General features: G+C 36.9%; 1 protein-coding gene across 3 annotated transcripts in view; it reads right to left on the bottom strand.

Moving 5' to 3' along the window:
• Positions 1-910: 910 nt before the first annotated feature.
• Positions 911-19,539, bottom strand: part of LOC101848155 (delta(14)-sterol reductase TM7SF2) — a 36,087-nt gene continuing 17,458 nt past the window's right edge. For all 3 annotated transcript variants that reach the window (XM_005110911.3, XM_005110912.3, XM_035973045.1), the window contains 10 exons: positions 16,987-17,118; positions 15,106-15,351; positions 14,320-14,520; positions 13,039-13,228; positions 11,930-12,124; positions 11,221-11,444; positions 10,291-10,459; positions 8,604-8,684; positions 7,168-7,290; positions 911-6,066 (listed from right to left, as the gene is read on the bottom strand). In XM_005110911.3, coding sequence (XP_005110968.1) covers positions 5,906-6,066; positions 7,168-7,290; positions 8,604-8,684; positions 10,291-10,459; positions 11,221-11,444; positions 11,930-12,124; positions 13,039-13,228; positions 14,320-14,520; positions 15,106-15,351; positions 16,987-17,118 — 1,722 coding nt within the window. In that variant the 3' untranslated portion in view covers positions 911-5,905. The remainder of the gene's footprint in view (positions 6,067-7,167; positions 7,291-8,603; positions 8,685-10,290; positions 10,460-11,220; positions 11,445-11,929; positions 12,125-13,038; positions 13,229-14,319; positions 14,521-15,105; positions 15,352-16,986; positions 17,119-19,539) is intronic.

Genomic DNA, 19,539 nt, shown 5'->3' with positions numbered 1-19,539 from the left:
AGGGTCTCTAAGACTAAGACTCCGTCGTTCCATTTTTAAATGTACTTTTTAAAAATGTATTTTATTTTCGTTTATATAGTTACTGTACATGTAGTTAGTTGTCTTTTTTGTTTCTTGGAAACTGTTCGGTCTTGAATCCAATGCTTGATTCGATGCCCACTTGTCTGAGGTCTTTATAATTCTTTTTCTCTTCTAGTGCTTTAGCGATTTTCTGAGTATTCAGAGCTAGCTTTCAATGTATCGCGTCTTATTTTCATTGAAGGTCGAGGGTTGTCACTGGTAGCAGAGATGGCATAACGCTGACCTGGTGGGTTGGTTCTTTGTGACACCTGTCTCCAGTAGGATTTTTTGACAGGAGAGGAGGGATGCCAGTTGCTAGGTGGTGACAGCATTTGATGTTCTAATTCCAGTTTCACGGTCAATTTTTCCATCGGCTGATGTGGATACACTTGTACTTCCAAGGATACAGTCTTAATAGTCTAGCACGCACACATAGAAAACACAAACTACAACAAACAGATTCTTAGGTTCCAGATTCTTTCTTTTACACACGTGCAATGTAATTTCTTTGTACCGGGATTTAAACGTACATATATAGTTTCACAAACAAAATTCATGCTCATGAAGTGAATATTTCCACGCCCAGTCGATTTCGACACTTATTTATTATTTATATGTGCAGTAAGCACATGTTAAGAGTTGTCAATATTTGCCACCAAGTCTTAAACTTGCTTCAATTGTGTGTTGTTGATTTTGAATATTTGATGGGTCTGGTTTTTAGAGAGATTCATTACTTGTCTTTTATGTTAATTTTCATTCCAAATTTCTCACCTGCTTGAGCTTTTAAAAAATGTTAAGGGTGCGGATTAGATTTAGCAGACTCGATAAATAACTTTGGAAGCAAAAACAGTTGTGGCTACAGATCACAAACAAACTTTATTACAATTACAATAACAGGAAGTTCGCATTTCAAGTACACACACAAAAAAAATTCCACAAATGGCCGTAATAAAACTTTAAAAAGAGATTCTATGAGTCATTACATTTCATTATTATACGTCATGGCCCTTCTGCATACAAGAGACAAAAATCATCTACCAATTCACTCTCTGTGCCGTGAACAAAAATATTGTGAAAATGACAATTTCAAAAGACATATATTTCAACTTAATCCAAATCTGTTAACACTCTTCTACTAAATACTACAAATAAAACCAAAAGAACAAAACATACATCTCTGCTTATATATATCGTAAACCATCCCAATCCAAAATGAGGCACTCCTGCATTTCATTGAAGTTTGAAGGGAACAATACCTGTGACAGTGTGATCTTCAAAACACACAAACATGACCATCATAATACTTCTTGTGAACTTTTGTGTGAACCACTGAGCTTGTAACAGACCACGACATGGAAAGAAAGAGAACACATAACAATCAAAATAACACCCTTAACTATGGCATTTTTTCAGGCAGTGCGTAGAGTACTTTAAAAATCTAAACATACAAAGGACATTCAGTCACACTAGTAAACACACAGAGTGCTTCATTCATCCTCAGTGGTACACACTGTTAAATACACATATATTAAATTTCATGTACAAAATACACTGGTATGGAGGAGATATTTGGAGAGTATGTTTTAATATGAGACCTATATAATCATAGTTAGTAAAATATGCACGGCATTCCTCTTATATTTCACTCTCTGTTAATGCAACGCTTCCATTCTCCTATACTTGGCACTGTGCCCCGATAGTAATACGGCGGATGCATTACACGTACGAGTAATTTGATTATTAACTTATGATTGGCATATTTCATAAGTATCAAGTATCTCATATTATGTGTATACTGAAACCAAATATTAATATATATACGTGACAGTCTCTTGTCTTTTATAATATTAATATCAAGTTCAGACCTGGTCTTCTATGGCCACACCACAGTAACATGTTATGTAGCCTTTCACAATAGAACATCCAGACCAAACAAAAACCAGCCAAACAGAGTCAAAAGAAATAGAAAACTTAGCATAAAGACACATATTTTTTTAAAAACCCAAAAAACCTCTGTGAATCCTATCCTCATTCCCTAGACCTAAACTTTAAAAAACCATCACTATAGTTTCAAGAGAAAATACATTTCCCCACCGACTGGATCAAAGTAGTTTCAGGATCAAAGCTGCCATGTTCTTACTAAAAGATTAGATTGAACCTTTGTACAATTGGCTCAGAATAAAACTGCTGCTTTTATGAAGATTTCACTAAGAAAAACACTGCGACTTTAAATGAGCTAACCAAACCCTCTAAAAGAAGTCAAGCCGAGAGTCGCGCTTTAAACAAAGTGACAATGGTTTTCTCAACATTTTAACAGAAATACATAGTATTTTTCCTACACCACAAGAGTAAAAGTGTGCTTTACAGACCAGAAGGAAAAACACATTTTGACATACCTAATTCTACAACAACATGAAAGTAAATGGAAAATACTGTAAGCAATGACAATGAGGAACCAAATCCATGCAAAACAAAAACTATTTACAATATGAACATGAAAGGACGCAAGTTTATAATGCAGATTTTCAGCAGCCTCGTACGATGAATGAATGACCCGTGGATGATGATATGACTAATGACTGAGCAAAATGGTGATGTGAGAATGATGAACCTCAACGTAAACGAAATGAATAAATTTCACTTTTGTTTTCATTTTTTGAGAGGTTATTTGAAGGGAAAAAGTGCCAATATACATACATTTCTTACCTAAAATAAACACAAAGGCACTAAATAATTTATGCAATGTACTATATATGAAAGAAAAAAGAAAGAAAGAAAACTCTTGCATATTTTCTAATTATTCCTCCAAATTAAAGCTTTGAAATGTCAACTAATTTCACAAGCACAGACTGAAGGCCATTATCCCTTTTCACATGAAAGCATCCACATTTTATAGGTGTTTTTAGAGCTTATTTTTTTTCTCCATTCATGTCTTCTGTGACCGCATACTGAGTGCATCATAGTAACCAGCATCCAAAAGCTGCCTTTTAAAGAGCTGAGAACTGCCATTGTCTTGATTACTCAGAATACAACACACACAACAAAAAGAATCTCAGGTGCCATGGCTGGCCTTTCGAGCGCACACCACACAGCAGTTTCAACACCTTCAATCATACATCTTGCTGTCTTCAAAATATACATTCCTGTTACATTGGTTGCGGTGGCTGCGAACATTTTCGCTTTTGGCTTCAATAATGTGATAAAAAAAGTATTTAATTAGTCAACAATGCAACAATAAAAAGCCAAGAAACAAAAAAAAAGTGTCCTCCTGGAGAAATCTAGGTGTAAAACAAGCTTTGATTTGATGCAGTTTGATTTTGACTTTTTTCTCAATGTAGGAAATCTAACAATGCAAATACAATATGCAGGTGCACATTACTCAACCCACAGAAATGAAGATGTGGAAAAACTTCCCAATGTTAGCAGAATTCTATTGCATGTTTAACGAAAAAACAAATCTGAATTATATAAATGTGTGAACTTGAACAGGCCGGCCTCCTGTCCAGAATAAACCATTAGAAATCTGTGTGCCACTTACGAAGAGGTAGAAACTTGTAAATGGGTGAAATATGAAGCTCAAAACAAGGGTGAGGAATACCAAGTCTCAATAAGTAACAAAACCCAATGAAGGAAAGACAAGATGACAGAAAGAATATGGTTCCTGGGAGAGATGATGGGTCCACTGAAAACGCTACAAAATAAAATGAGACGCTGGGTTGGCAGAGGGGGGGAATATGCCATCTTTAACTTGACAAAACAAAAGCAAATTTTATAATGGCATTAAGGCTTAAGGACAAGAATGCAAACCAGTTCAACTTTGCATATTACGGAGGTCACTGCTTATTATGGGTGCCAGTTTTCTTTGAGCAAAACAGTTGTTAAAAATTATGAATTATGGTGCAGTATACTTGCAAGTGCAGCTACAAATAATTCCACACCTCACCGTCTTAACATAACACAAATCAACTTAAATGAACAAAAGCATCATGTAAGGAATATGACCAACAAAATAATATAACATTGACCAATTGGCCATTACAAATGGTGTTTGTTGAAAATGAGAACTTGTCATGCTTCAGACTACACACACTACTCTGAAACCATCTAAATTCACATCTAAACTAAGGCAAAAAAGGGAACAAAAGACTAGAAAGCTGGCTGCACCTCCATAATAAAAGATAAATCTACAACTTTTTCTCTACACAATGCCAAAGAGCAAGCTGAACGCCAGTAATACATTCTCAATAACAATAGTACAAGAGGCACAGATTCAAACTTATCACGCAGAAAAGAACACTCCAGGAGGTACTCGAGGATCGCTTACCAATTTCTTTGAACAACTTTTATATGCTCTCAAAGAATGAAATTAGATTATGTCTACTTTGTCGTATTTCGGTCTTCAAAGCCATCAATCGTAAAAATATTATAAATCTGGTTCTAATGGTTTCCAGTAACACCCGAATAGGGTTTGAAAAAGTAAATATTAAGTTGAGGACCAATATTGAGACGAAATCTTTCTTGAAGGATTAAATTAATAGTTCTTTACTAAGTCAATGAACACCCAAACCCTGCACATTACTGAAGTGAGGAGCAACTTGTTACACCAAACCCCAGCAACCAATCTGCTTTTAAAAACATCCAAACTGGCCTTTCAAAACCTTAGCAAACAGTCTTGTGCTGGTCCACATAGACACCTGCATTTGCTGATTACATGGAATGTCAGTAGCAAAAGGGCCAGTGCAGAATAAACATATTCCCAATGCACTAAATATTCAATTTAAGTACATAAAAACCAATGTTAGAGTTTATGAAAATAATATATATTTTTTCTGCATGCTCATGTAGATTAGTTAGACATTTTTCGGCAGTATCATTAAAAACCAGCCAATCAAAACTGCTGAGGGGAAGGTACGAACAAAAATAACATTGTGCTTCTTTACACACTGAACTTTTCTGAAGTTTCATATTAGTACATTTCTATTCTCAACTCATTCTGGCTTTTTCCTTGCTTCTCTGACTCTGAATAGCCTACCTCTTCTCTGTTCTATGGACATACAGCTTTTTCTACTTATAACATCTATAACCCTGTATTACTCAATTCATAGTAAACACGTTTCTCTTTCGTGAATTATTTAACCTTATATCAGTGGGAACACTTTATGTCCATGATTAGAGAGCTAAAGGAATTTTATGATTCATTTTGTAAAAGATTTGAAAAAAAACAAAAAAACCCAAAAAAAAACAAAGCCATTCAGTCAAGATGATCAGGCAGCCAAGTTTTCAAGCAACAGTGAGAGCAATTTGCAATATATCACTTATTACATTCCAACTTATACAGCCACATGTTCTTACATAAATGGCACACTAGAACTGAACATCAATTCTGCTGCATTAAGTATAAAATTAATCTTAAGAATATAAATATTTCCAGAAGATGACAACGATGAAACCACCAACTTTCATATATTTCACGCACATAAAATGACATGGCTCTTGACTCTAAGAGAAAGCATTGATTGAAATTTTCATAGTCTCACTTTTAGCAAACAAACATTTTTACTTCAAAACTTCACACGAAACGGAAGAAATTGTACGCAAAACTGGTCTTACACTGTGACGGATGAAAAAGAAGGCTTCAGGCATGGTCAGAGCAGAAAGCTCCTTTTTTCGCTTTCAAACATGCTGAGCGAACCATGCCATTCTAAGAGCTGGACCTGTGACGATGATGATGATGATCACGTCTGTATTACACAACAGGAACCTTCTCGGAGGAAAAAAAAGGAAATGATGTAGTCTTGATTTTGGAGCACGGTAGTTCCACCAACACACACCCGTCCGGGCCTGCTCAGTAGATGTAAGGGAAGATCCTGTACTTGACTCTCTCGCAGTAGCGATCCCATGCAGCCCCGTGCTTCTGCTGACACTGCTCGTTGTCGCGGCGCTCGCGGTGCACCAGGAGGACCAGGAAGTACAGCGGGTAGAAGTAGGGAATTATGTGGTGGAAACCTGGGAGAAACACACAACAAATAGGGAATAATAATAATAATAATAATAATATATAACATTAATATAGCGCATTTCCAACAAAAGTAGCTTAATGCGCTTTACATTGGAGTACCCATTTTCAAAACCTTTCTTACTACTTCCTTTCTTCTTATGCAATATATATAATTTATACACACACATGCACACACAAACAGACTATTTTCATTCAGACGTCGGCACAGAACAACTATAAAAAAAATAACGCTAAAAGCTTATGAAGGATAGGCCTGTAGGATCAGAAAAAGCTCAAGATGTCTTTTGAAGAACTCATATTATCAAACATTGTCAAGCCATGCAGTTGTACTGTTTTTGGCTTTTTAAAAACTTTATTGGTTATTTTTTATTTTAAAATATTTTTTTGTCAAGAACCCACTCCCCCCAGATGGCTAAACAAACAAATGGACTGACAACACTAGCATGAGGTATAATAATCCCTCTGTAAGCATCCCAGCTCTGGGTGCATATGTAACATTTTCTTAGGTTTTTCCATTCACATATTTTCTTCCCTTTCTCTATCATTCTAACCACAAGATCAAAGGCTCTATCTTCAAAATGGCACATGTTTTATGGTATGTAATAAACTTTTAGGAGCCACAAGAAGCTGAATGACTTGAGAACAAGTCATTCTGAACCTTCTTCTATAATGCAAATTAACTCAATGTTTCAGGCACTACCCCCTCCACCAAGAAACATCAAAAGTTATGCTGAGTTGGTAACTGAAAGGTTTTGAAACCTGCCAACAGCCCAATATTGTGTCCTTGGAGAAAGGAACTCCACACAAAATTTCCTTGCTTCACCCAAGTGGGAATAGGTAACCAGCCATAGACGGCAAAAGATCTTGTCAGTTTCTCAATGTCTGAGATTTAATCAGCGGCCACCAGAAAGCAAAGAGAGAGAGTTCTCGGTTCAGCTGGGGTGATGGTGAGTTTGTGTGCGTGTGCGCGTGTGTGTCTTGACCTCTGCCTAACCCCTGAGACTGACTCACTGATCTGATTCAACAGAACCCAGGTTAAGAAACACTGCTCTCAATAATTCTGAACAAAAATTGAGCCCAGCACTTACCTGTGCAAAGTGACCATGACAGAGCCATAATGAGATCCCCTAGGTAATTTGGTTTTCTGCATAGACCCCACCAGCCTCCAACAAGCAGTTTCTTCCCAGACTGAGTTGGGAGAGTCTCGATTCCTGGTGAAAAAATACAATCGTCTCTACATTAAGCTGTTACTAATTGGTCATTGCACTTAATTTGCGCCTTTTCTCAAAAAAGAAAAGACACTTTAAAAAAAGGGGAGATCAGGTAAAAAAGAGTAGAAGACACGAACACATGAAAATCAAAGAGAAAATTGGGGGGGGGGGGGGAGAAATAGGAGAAAAGAATGTTCAAGTTAAAAGAGAATAGACCAAACGACAAACAATACTGTGTGTCCTTGTTTGATAAATACTGGACACGAAAGATTGATAAGTTGCAGCATATTATGTTGAATTAAAATAATAAGCCACACCTTCCACGCAAGAAGTCAGTAAAAACGTTTTTAAAAAAACAAAGACATCATCAACTGAAGTTGATAGTCGAAGGTAGCAACCCATAACCTTCGAATTGTCGAGGAGAAAAGCAGTATATTTTTTTTTTAAACAAGGGGGGGGTCTTTTGTAAAGGTAATTATTTTGAACAAGTGGCTGTTCAAGCAGGTTCAGCAATACTCACAACAGTGAGGGTGGAAAGTAAAAATACAACTCAAAACATTTATTAAGGCCCATACTGTGATGGACCACGTCACTACACAACCATAGAAAAGGTTAACTACCGAAAACAAACACTGGCATTGATATACGTTTACTGAAAGTGAAAGAGTAACAGTGTTATCCTGTTGATCAAAACCTTTCAACAACTCTGGTAACTTATACTCTACGTGCATTGAATAAAGTCAAGGATTTCAAAACCATAATGGAAACATTTTTTTTTAAATTTCTATTATCAATCTTCAAAATGTCATGATAATCTAAAGTCATAAAAAGAGCATAGAACAATTCCCGGCATTACTATCTATACTATTCAACAACTTCTTCCTCTAAAACTCTCCTGCTGACCACCCATCCATCAAGTTTTTCTCCTACACAACTTGAACAACTAAAAATCCTCTCCACAGGGCCAATGACCCAGTCAACCTTAAGACAAGGAGAAACTTAGCAAGCTTGGGGTAAAGGAAAATATGCAATTAATGTCAACATTTCCAAAACTTGAAACATCTGATAACTAGACTTTATTCTATCATCATATCCTGTTTAGTAAAATGTGAATCACTGCATAGAAATTAAATTGTTGCTATAAAATGTAGAAGCCATATATTTCTTCGGTGTGAAACATGGAAATCACTCGGGTTAAAAAGGTAAGAGCAGGTCAGCTCTTTTGGCCTCAGCAGAGTCCAAAAAGATAGGACTTTTTTAATATTACTAATGATCACAGGATCACACCAGAAATAAAGGCACAAAACACTCACCAGCTAGAGCAGGATTCTTGGGGTCTTTTCTGAACAAGTTCTTTTGGGAATTGGACATCCTAAAGATTGCAAATCCTACAACTAGAAGGAAATAAAAGAAATAACATTTATAGACATATCCCTCAAAGTATTAAATAATAATCATCATTCATTGACCTCACTGACTAATTGAAAAAACTTAAGACACAAAGAGATATCAAGATAAGTTTCCAAATTAAAAAGATCAGTTATAACTTCAATACGGAAGAAATTCCACCTTTGAGTTTAACTTAGAATCAATGGGCAGGGCCTACCACGAAAAGTTTTAACCTGCCAACCACTTCATGACCAGAAATATTCTTCCTCATAATCTTCTTAAGGCCATCTGCTGGTGGAATTTCTAAAATCCATATCCCTTGACTATATGTAGCAAAGATGATATATTCATATTAGTCAGACATTAAAGAATTAATTCAAGTAATTATTTATTATCATAAGCACATGGTTACCATGGTAACCAAGCAAACATCCGCCATATTGGATATTTTATCAAATTTCAAAAGCTATCTTCTCTCTTAGTTTTCGTCCGTTGGCTTTCACTTTTAGCAAGTACAAACTACAACACCTATATAATGAAGAAATAACGCCAGATTTGTAATATTATTATTCAAAAAATAATTATGGACTCTGGAAATGTGTACATAGATGAAGAGCAAAAAAATCTCAAAATTCCCAACAAAAACACCGATTGTAAGTTTAATCTTAGAGTATCTTCAAAAAGGGCTCTATTTCAGTATAGGTCTCCATTGGATGTACATTGTGTTAAATAATGAAGCTATTCAGGTGGAAAAGAAAAGAAAAGATGTAATTTAAAGTCGAAAAAATAAATATTTTTTAAAAATTGAGAAAATATTAAAAAACATGACCCAAAATTGCAAAATATTTTTTTTAACCCATTTTTAAATGACTTTGAAATATAATTGATTGAAACGGACGCTTGAAACTTTGATGGAAATGGATGTAGGTTTCAAAAATGGAGAGGAAAAACTGTATGGTCAAACTGGGGAAAAATGGGGAAAATCTCACCCGCAGATGGCCTTAAAAATCAGTTTGGATTTTTTAAAATTGGAGTTTCCAAAATCCCAGTAAATTCACCATGGCAAATAAATAACAATGTGTATTGCAAAAAAATACAAGTAAAAAAAAAGTATATTATCAAGTCATTAAGATAAGTTGCTAAAATATTGCAAATAAACCTTCATATTACCACAAGGCTTACAAATATAGCAATAAACCTGTGCTTTTTTTTATATATTAACTTTAAGTTGCGTATGACTGATGTAAATGGAATCTGAGAAGAAAAATGGATTTTATGCATAAATAAATGTGGTTCTTTGATAGTTCCCCCCCCCCCAAAATTTTTTTTTAAGAAATTTTATCGGAGAACTTGGCATGTCTGTTCACACAGCAATTGTGCTCTACAGCTCTGTTTACATATGCCCATGAAACAGCAGAAATGATTGTTTAGGAAGAAATGAACCCCTCCCCCTGGCGGCAAATCTGACTTGCGGCCCAAATTTGACACATGAAATTTCAATAGTTGTAATTTCATAATAATAAAAGCAGTGAGAGTAGCCATATCATTCAAAGATATTTAAATAAAAATCTCTCATCAACCCCTATAAAAGAAAAAAAAATGCAAACTCACAGTTCAGTAGGGCGATAGGTGCTAGACAGTACCAGGGCAAAGTGAACCCACTCTCAAGCAGGAACCGTGGTTGCAGGGAGTACAAGAAGGGAACCCAGGCCAGATCGCCAAAGGCAAGCATGAAGCCAAAGCCGTCGTGAATGATGTCCATGGTAGTAAGAATAGCATCCTTCATGAGGAGGGAAAAAATTTAAAGGTTATCAAAATAATTTCAAAGTACTGAATATTAATTTAGTTTTTACAAAGAAAAAAAGGAGGAAAAAACCCAAATGTAGAAAGTGCTAAACAAACTGTCGACGCAATAATAAAGCATATCGTTCAAAAAGTGTACTCCATACTAAAAATAAAACTTAGTACACCTATAAAGGCCAAGACATAAATGCCTCCATTTCACGGACATGTTTATAGTTGACCAGTTCCCCACTCTTCATATATCATCATAACAGAATGTAAATCATGTGTAAACAGAACCACCCCCCCCCCCCCTTAAAATCAACCAAATACTCATCAGACAGATGGCCCAGTTGACTTTCATAATTCAGTTAGGGTCAGCAAAATAACAGACTTTTCACCAGAAACAGAATAGGGCAACACAAACATTGAAAAGAAGTGTTTGGAGAAGACTATACCAGAGCGCCCATGGCGATATGCAGACAAAAAGGAAAACTAAGATAATTTTTTTTTTCCGTTTCAGTAAGAGTTTAACGGCACTTGCAACACAATAAGGTCATACAAGCACCGAAGATTACAGGTGCTACAAAATCATAACAAAAACACACAAAAAAAGAGCAGAGATCGGGACGGTAGATGTGTCAGAGGAAAGCAAACCATTCCAGAGCACCTACCAACCAACCACCCACCACAATAGAATATTAAGTAGATTGATAATTAGTGTCTGTGAACAGCAATCCAACCAAAAAGTCAGCTTACCTCAAACCAAAGTGCATCTGCAACATACAGAGTCTGGAAAAACGTGGCGAGGATCAGATTGGGAGGCCACACTCCAGTTTCCTGGTAGGCTTTGACGACCATGATCCAATCCAGCACGACCCATCCAATAAGGCCTGGCCTCAGTTCAAAGAAAAACTTGAGATCCAAGGGTCCAATTCTTGGGTTAAGTTCGCGACCAATAAAAAAGTCATAGATGTGATTGCCTGAAATGAAAATACACATCACAGTTACAACATTGAAGTGAATATGACTATCAAAGCATCACTGTTTAAACAGAACATAGTGCTTTTTTTAGACAACCTATGAAAATAATAGTACTATGACAGAAAAAACATGAAGTAATTATGATACAAAGACTTGGCTCCAGAATTTTAAAAATATTTAAACAACGAAAGAAACCCAACCCCTTTTCGATTAGTTTATTTTCTCAATCTGGAAAGAGACAGACTAAAACAATGTCAAAACAAGAAACAGAACCCCAATATCAAACAAGGAACTGAACCTCAGCAATTACCAACGGAGTGGTTCCCTTTACAACCATCTGGTACCATATGCTAGGTCGTCATTAGGTCCGTGTTAAAAACATTTTCAAAGTGAATATCAATAAAGTAGCATTTCCATTATGACTTCTCCTTGAACCTACAACACAACATGAAGGAAAATAATGAGCACAAATTTTAATTCATACCTGTGGTTCCAGTGGAAGCCAACTTTTTCTTGTTGACCAAGAAAGAGCTGACGTACAGACATATGCTGAGTGTAAATGAAAAGAGAACAGCTGCCGTCATGTACTTGAAAAATTTGTCCACAACAAGGGTGACGGGACATTTGAAGTAAACAGCTGCTCCCAGGGTCAACAATGTAATGACAAAGGCAATGAAACCTGAAAAGGAAAGGGGGAAAAAAGAAGATAAAGTATTGAGTTGGGTCAAAGAGAACTAAAGACATGACACAACTCATCTTCTTTGGAGTTAAAACAGAAGTTTTCCTCAACATTGTATGCACATAACATTACTCGTAAAATACTAATTTGGTCTTTCTTCCATCTTTTTGTGACTAAGCTCTATTTACAGTATCCCAGTATCCATTTTCTTGATAGTCAGTACAATCATTCGAAACACACGTTTAAACCAGCTCCACATTCTAATTAACCATAGTGTGCTTTTACTGGAAATGAAACTCACACCATTTACATTCTTTACTGAAAGTCTCCTTTCGCATTTACTGGACCAGTGTCCCTCAATATTCAATCAGCCATATGCCCTTTTTTGTGCTGGGCGTGGTCAAACATCTGACAAATATGCACAGCTGCCTCCCGCAGGTGAAACCATAGGTCACACTCTCATACAAAAACACTAAAGAAAGCAAGAAACAAAGTGGTAAATGTAGCAGTTGACTCCACAGGACATTCTAAGAGAAAGTCATGGATACCTTTACAAACCCCCCAAAAATAGAAAATCATTTCCAATGACTATTATCATAACCATTATACTCAAAACTCTCAGTAAGCCACCAGACAGGCTGTCCCACCTGTTTTTATCTCTCCAAGAACATGTATTACTCTCCGCTGCACCCACCAGTCTACCTCGACAGAAATCCCAGGGTCTCAAATGGTTCTCTACATCAACAGTGAGCAACATTAGCTGGTCACTATAACAATGTCATAGAGAGCAAAGACAAAGAAGAACATCCCCCCACCTCCAGCCTAAATCTAACTTCAGACTTCTAGAACGTTTTCTTCCACATTCATTGTCATTTTTTGCTCTTCCCCCATGAACAAAAGTTCCCTGAGCTTACCATTGCATCGATACTTGAGACGACCTCCTGACTTGAGCGGCTGACCCTCAACCACACGGCCTATGGGCAGCACAGCAAGGAGAGCTTGGAATGCAATCCATGCAAGGAAGATCAAAGTGACTTCAACATCCAAAAATGCAGCCACAATGTTCCTTGGAAGCTTAGGAATGACCAAGACTGAGCAATTTCCCTGGGAGACGAGATCAGATGATGATATAATGTACATGTAGTTACATGTTTATACGAAACACAGAAAATATGATATTTTTATAGGTCAAGTTCACAGTTCCCTTAAAACTTCAAAGAAATGCATAAAACTGACATACACTCAATTTACAGGTAATTAGGTTTGACAGGGAACAAAGAAAACAAAACTGAAACAGAACCTTAGTTTGAAGTTTCATTAAGGAATTAAAAAGCCACAAATATTATTTTGAAATGTGTTCAGGTTAAAACAGATCCCCAATATCATATCAAGATCCATTACAATAATAGAAAATGTTTTTATACAATCTACATTATATTGGAGTACAGAGAAGCACATCGACACTTTCGCCGCCATTTATTTAGTGCAGAGAAAAAGTAAGACAGGTAGACAGAAACAAAAAAGGGAAAAGAGAAAAGTAGGACCTACCAGTGGAACCCATCAATAATCAGTCTATATAAAAACAAGCAATGATAATATAAACTCTGTGGCTTGCTGCAACCTTTCAGTAACACAGAGCAAAAACCAATGACTAGCCCATCTACTTGACTGAGATGATAAAAACTTTCAGAAAAATGCAAAACAAAGGTAAGGGGGGAAATCCACCTCAGATGACATACATACATTGCATCCCTATCCAACTCAATAATTACAAAGATGAACAAATAAATAATAAGACCTCGGAAATATATAAAGATTCATTTATTCTGGCCTAGTCATTTTCAGCAGTTAAGATTCATTTGGAACATTTTTATGATCTTCTTATCCTTTAGTGACAAAGTTAAAACGGAGAGATCATCCAGGACAGTCTCATGTCTGACCCATTAAAGAAAACAATAGTTATTGTACTTTAGAACTGACAGTTATCCCTTGAAAGGAAAGAACATCTTGTACTTTGCAAATGCACACAATTTTTTAACGTTACAGAAAACGCAACATTGATACCTATGTTATTTTTTCATCAACAATCAAACAAATACTCTGGCATTCATATGACCTTATGCAGTTGCCAGCGTCGTAAAACCTCACTAAAACAAACAAAACAAATACTAGTGTTCAAAAATACTTTTACCCACCTTTCTGCAAGCCATGTTCACATAGTACACAGTGAGAGGGAGGAGAAATATAAGTAGAAATGCTCCAATGGGTCCCATGAATTCATAGTGGACAGCTTTTTCTTTAGGTTTGCGCTCCTCTGAGTCAGACTTCTCTGGAGTTTTGATATTAGCCATGACTTCTGATTTCATTTGCTCTCGAATCCGAGACGATTCTTCTCTCTGAAAGAGACAAAAACATGAGTTAGTGCTTCAGAACTGTGCAATGTTCAGACTGCCTTACGCTCCCATACACAAACAGAGCTAATTAAATTCCAAGTATAGAGAAATTGCTGGGCAAAAGTCAAACAAATTATTCTTAAAGTTTACCTGTACCATTTTCTTACTTGCAAAATTTATAAAGCTGTCTGAAACCAGTCCAAGTCAGGTAAATGCTTTTAGCAAAACGAACAAATAAACAACAAAAAATATTGCAATGTATTTTCATTTCTGCATTTTGTTTGAACATTTCAAACTTATAGGAAAACATCTATCAACTGAATCAACTATGCCGAATATCTCCACTATTTCATAATCCTAATAGCACTCAGACTGTCCCCGTGGTTTTAAGCATCCCGCATAATATAGCAAAATTTGATCATTTTTTGCATAATTTCGGATTATTTTCCTTTATCATTCTGTGTTAAAATTAACAGAATTGCATAATTTCACATTTTTGGGCTCATTTTGCATAATTTCAGAATTTTTCTTGCATAATACCACAGGGACAGCTAAGACAAATCAGTAGAGAAAACATCTGCTCCTTACCTCCTTCTCGATCAAAGAGGCAATCCTGGACGACGAGCGAACAGGTGTGACTGAGGCTTTCTGTTGGCCCTCGGACGACCCAGACGAGACGTACGTCCTCCTGGTCACCACGGTCTCGGTGACCGTTGATGCTGCTGCTGCTGCACCTCCGGCAGACTGGGTCACAACAGACTTCTCAGAAGACTCTTTGACCCTCACTCTGGACGGGGACTTGGACGTGCTGCGACGAGTTGGGATTCTCGACGACTGTGGAGAGTGGAGGTAAAGTTCAACAAAATGAAGGACCGGGAAAAGCACAAAATATGAATTATAATTCATATTAACTTTTATAACCAAGAATTAATGTGGCGAGGTTTGAATTCTAGTCGTGGGTGGTTAGCGGGTGCTCTGGTGTGGTTTGCAGCTTCTTTCCTATTAAACATCTATCGTTCTTATCTCTCCTTCTTTAAAGTGTTGCTACTCTCTTGTAGCACTATGACTTTAATTGTGTTGCAAGAGCCGTAAAACTTTTACTAAGCCGAATTCTATGTCCCGGACGTACATTGTTTAATCGAGAAAGACACTTTACACAAATTCTCTTCATTTCACCCCGATGGAAATGGGTACCCTGAAATTACTGTCAAATAACAATAAGCACTTCGCACCTCAATGCCTTCCAGTAATGTGAGAATACTTCAGAATGTCATATGATCAACCAGGAGGGTAATGATAAATCAAACAGCCCCTAAAGTCTGCTACCCAGTAAGGATATATTGTGCTTTATAAATTAAATGAATAGATATAATTACTTTTATATTACAATTGTTCCGATACTAGCTGATGGCTATGCTTTATTATAATATATATCATCATCAAACAAGCTATCAATTCAAAAATATCATAGACCAGACCTGAATACCACTCCATGACAAAAAATAAAAGCTTTCCTCAAAATCCTCCAACAAAATAAAAGTTTCAGGGAGGGAAAAAATCAGTATTCTTTTTAGTTTTAATAAGTGTTTTACGGCACTCGCAACACAATAAGGTCGTATAAGTGTCGAAGATTAGAGGTGTTACAAGAGAGTAACAAACACAAAATAAAAGGAGGGGAGATAAAGACGATAGATGTTTGATAGGAAAGAAGGAGCAAACCACACCAGAGCATCCACCAAACACCCACAATCAGTATCCAGGACCCCAGTAGATCAAGATATCATAAACCGGCAGTGGCAAATAAATTAAATATAGCAAACACACAAATAAAAAAATATTTTTTCAAGTCATCTACAATACGTCAAGCAAGTACATGCAAATTAATGCAAATAAAAATGAGCAATTTCACACAAGTTATGAAAAATCGCACACGACCTGACGGAAACAGAAGGGGGTGGTTATCTTGTTCTTTTCCCCCCCATCATTAAAATAATAAAGCTAATTTCACCTAAGTACCTGATAAAAGCCTTCAGACAGCCCAAAACTTTATTTCAGCGAAAGCAAACACAAAACTGGAGAATGGCACATAACAATAAACGTATGAGACCACCACAATGGACCATAACATATTGTGCTCAAGAAACTTAGTGATAACCATCCCCATTCTCCCTCTAGAGGACTAAAAGACACTGAGAACACACTGAACAAGGGCCCCTTCTAACCACACACATACTCTTGGATAAAATCTGACAGAAAAGTTAAAATATAAATAATATATCAGTCATCTGAGCCTTTAAGTTTTCCTAAATCAGCTAACACCGGGCGCACTCATATGACCTCATGCAGTTGCGAGCGCCGTAAAACCCTTACTAAAACAAAAACAGCTAACACCATTACATGGCACCTAGGACAAAGACCCCGACATCCAAAGATCAATAACAACCTTTTTAATTCCACAGCAGTACTTACAGTTCTCACAACTTCTTTCACCTCTGTGACCTTGGCAGCTGTGGCTTTAGTTTTTCTGCCGCTGCTTCTGCTGCGGCTGCGAGAGGCAGATTTACTGCGAGCTCTCGTCCTGGCTCTCGCAGGTGACTTGGACTGAAGATTAGAAAGTACAGAGCTCATTAAAAATCATCAAACAGATATAACATTAATGGACACACATGAAAGAGTGGTCAAAACATCTGGAATACTAAATGGGGGTGAAGTAGCAACCGCAACACCAAAACCTCATTTGTGTCACGACACGGTAGAATCAAGCGCTTGCCAATCTTTGGGCATGTGGAGTTACAAGTGTCATCTGAAAGCTTATTTATTTGCCTCGCTTTCGATGAAAAAAATACCTTTTATCTATCTTAAACAGAAGTTGAGATATTTGCAATTGAAGGAGGTGGGGTCGCCTGGTTTCAGAGGTAGAATACACGAGAAAATGGCCGTCAAAGTTTGGTAATTTCAACGGCTTGTGAGTTCTTGAAAAATGAAAATTTACACATTTTGCGCCTTTAATCAATGTTTTTTTCAGTAAAATTCACATGGAAATGTGTTTTTATACAAACATTAAAGGTGTTGATAAAAAAAAATTTTTAAGAATTTTTTTTAAATATTGTCAAGCGGCCAGAAAAATGCAGTTTTCATTGATTTCATTATTTTGAAGAGCGCCTGATTTCCCCACAATGCATCACATATTATTATCAAACAATACAAATCTGAAGAGAAATAATATATCAACAACAAGAGCTGCAGCAACACAATATTTCACTGGGAACCGCCAAAAAAGTTGTAGCATAACACATTCTCTCCACAGACCACCCGAGTCTCCTTCATGCGACAGTGAAGCATCTTATTGCTACACAACAGACGCTGATAAAGAACCCGTCCCTAACTAGCATACCAAAAAAAAAAATTCTTCCCACACCAGATGATAGAAAATTAATGTGGTTTTTTTTTTATGTAAGTGTTTTTACATCCTCGTGGACACAATTTAGATCATTTAGAAGGAGGCAGACTTCCTTCCTCGCCTGTCACAACCAGCCCGGGCTTAGAAGGAAACATCCCAGTAAAAAGACCCAGCAAATAGACCTGTGGCACCTCACAAAATTTTCTCCCCACTCAGGAATTGAACTCTGGGTCTCCTGCGTGCAACAGCCTAACCACTGCACTACAGATGACCATGCAAAGAAAATGAGAGGGTTAAAAAAACCATAAAACTCAAAGAGTTACAGAGAAGTCCCTTTAAAATAAAAAAAATTAACTCTTACAACCACCACTTGCAAAGGGAGAAAAAAGGCAATCAAGAAAGTTTGTTGCTTTTTATTGAACGCTGGACAGAAGTTCACAGCCCTTACTTGCAGGACAAGAGCAAGATGCGATGAAGCAACCAGAGGCACCCATTTCCACTAGCATACAAAAAAAAACAACACCTGAAGAATGTGTAAAGGGAAGAAAGGCTGGACGGTGGTGAAAGTAGAGAGTAGAGGGAAAATCTATTACACACAATTACCCAACTTGATCGGTAAGCAACTTTTAACTTTCAGCTTATCTTCTCGACTGATCACACAACGACATAATAAAACAACGAAGCTCCAACCAATTCACTCACTTCAGCTCCACTCGAAATTTGTGAAGATATTTGTTCAACTCAACGACTGACGTGTCGATGGTGACTACTTTACGTAAACTGCGAGAAATGGAAGGGTTCAATTATCATATACGGGTATCGAATTGGCAGCTGAGCTTCATAACATCGGCCTCATCATGCGATCGAGCTATCGTGCGTTGAACGGGGTCAACAAGTGGAAAGGTCATGAATGTCAGGGCAGCGACCTTTGCATTGTTAAAGTAGGTCGGTTTTGATAGTCTGTTTTAAGGGATGTTCTATCGATGAAATGGACTACGTAAATAGATATGTGATCAACAACCTCTTTTGTCTTTACTGGCGTAGATATAGATATCTATTTGTTTTGATACTGGGGAATATTTGTTTTCCCGAGATCGAAGTCCTGAGTGATTCATCGGCGGGGGCGTAACCGAGGTAACTGAACAGAGCTGACTTGGGAGATAAGTTTGGTTTCTCTCCCCTTGTTCGCGTGACATGGAAAAAATAGTCATTCGCAGTATTTCTTACCTTGTATTAATATTCTTCTTTTTTTTTTTACATTTATCATTGTGTTACTGTTCGTAGACTACATTTCTGAACTAGCCTACCAATCACCGAAAAAAGCACCAGAAGCATGTAAGAAGGAGTGAATGATTCACGTTACCTGCACCGTAAATAACCAATAGCCGGTACACACCTTTGATGTTTGGTCGGGTTCAGGTGCACTAAGTATTATTTAAGTAGGCCAAAGAACGCCAAAGAGTAGGAAAAAGAAGACAAACGAAGACAAGATTTTATAAGTTTCTTTCCAATAATTGCTTGGTTTCTATAAATGATATTATTATATAAATGTACATGTAAACTTAATATATGCCATTTGTGTGTGTGTGTGTGTGTGTGTGTGTGTGTGTGTGTGTGTGTGT

This window comes from Aplysia californica, unplaced genomic scaffold (genome assembly GCF_000002075.1).
Source record: "Aplysia californica isolate F4 #8 unplaced genomic scaffold, AplCal3.0 scaffold00965, whole genome shotgun sequence".
NCBI lineage: Eukaryota > Metazoa > Mollusca > Gastropoda > Aplysiida > Aplysiidae > Aplysia > Aplysia californica.
Note: the sequence above shows the minus strand (reverse complement) of the source record. Positions and strands in the feature narration are given on the sequence as shown.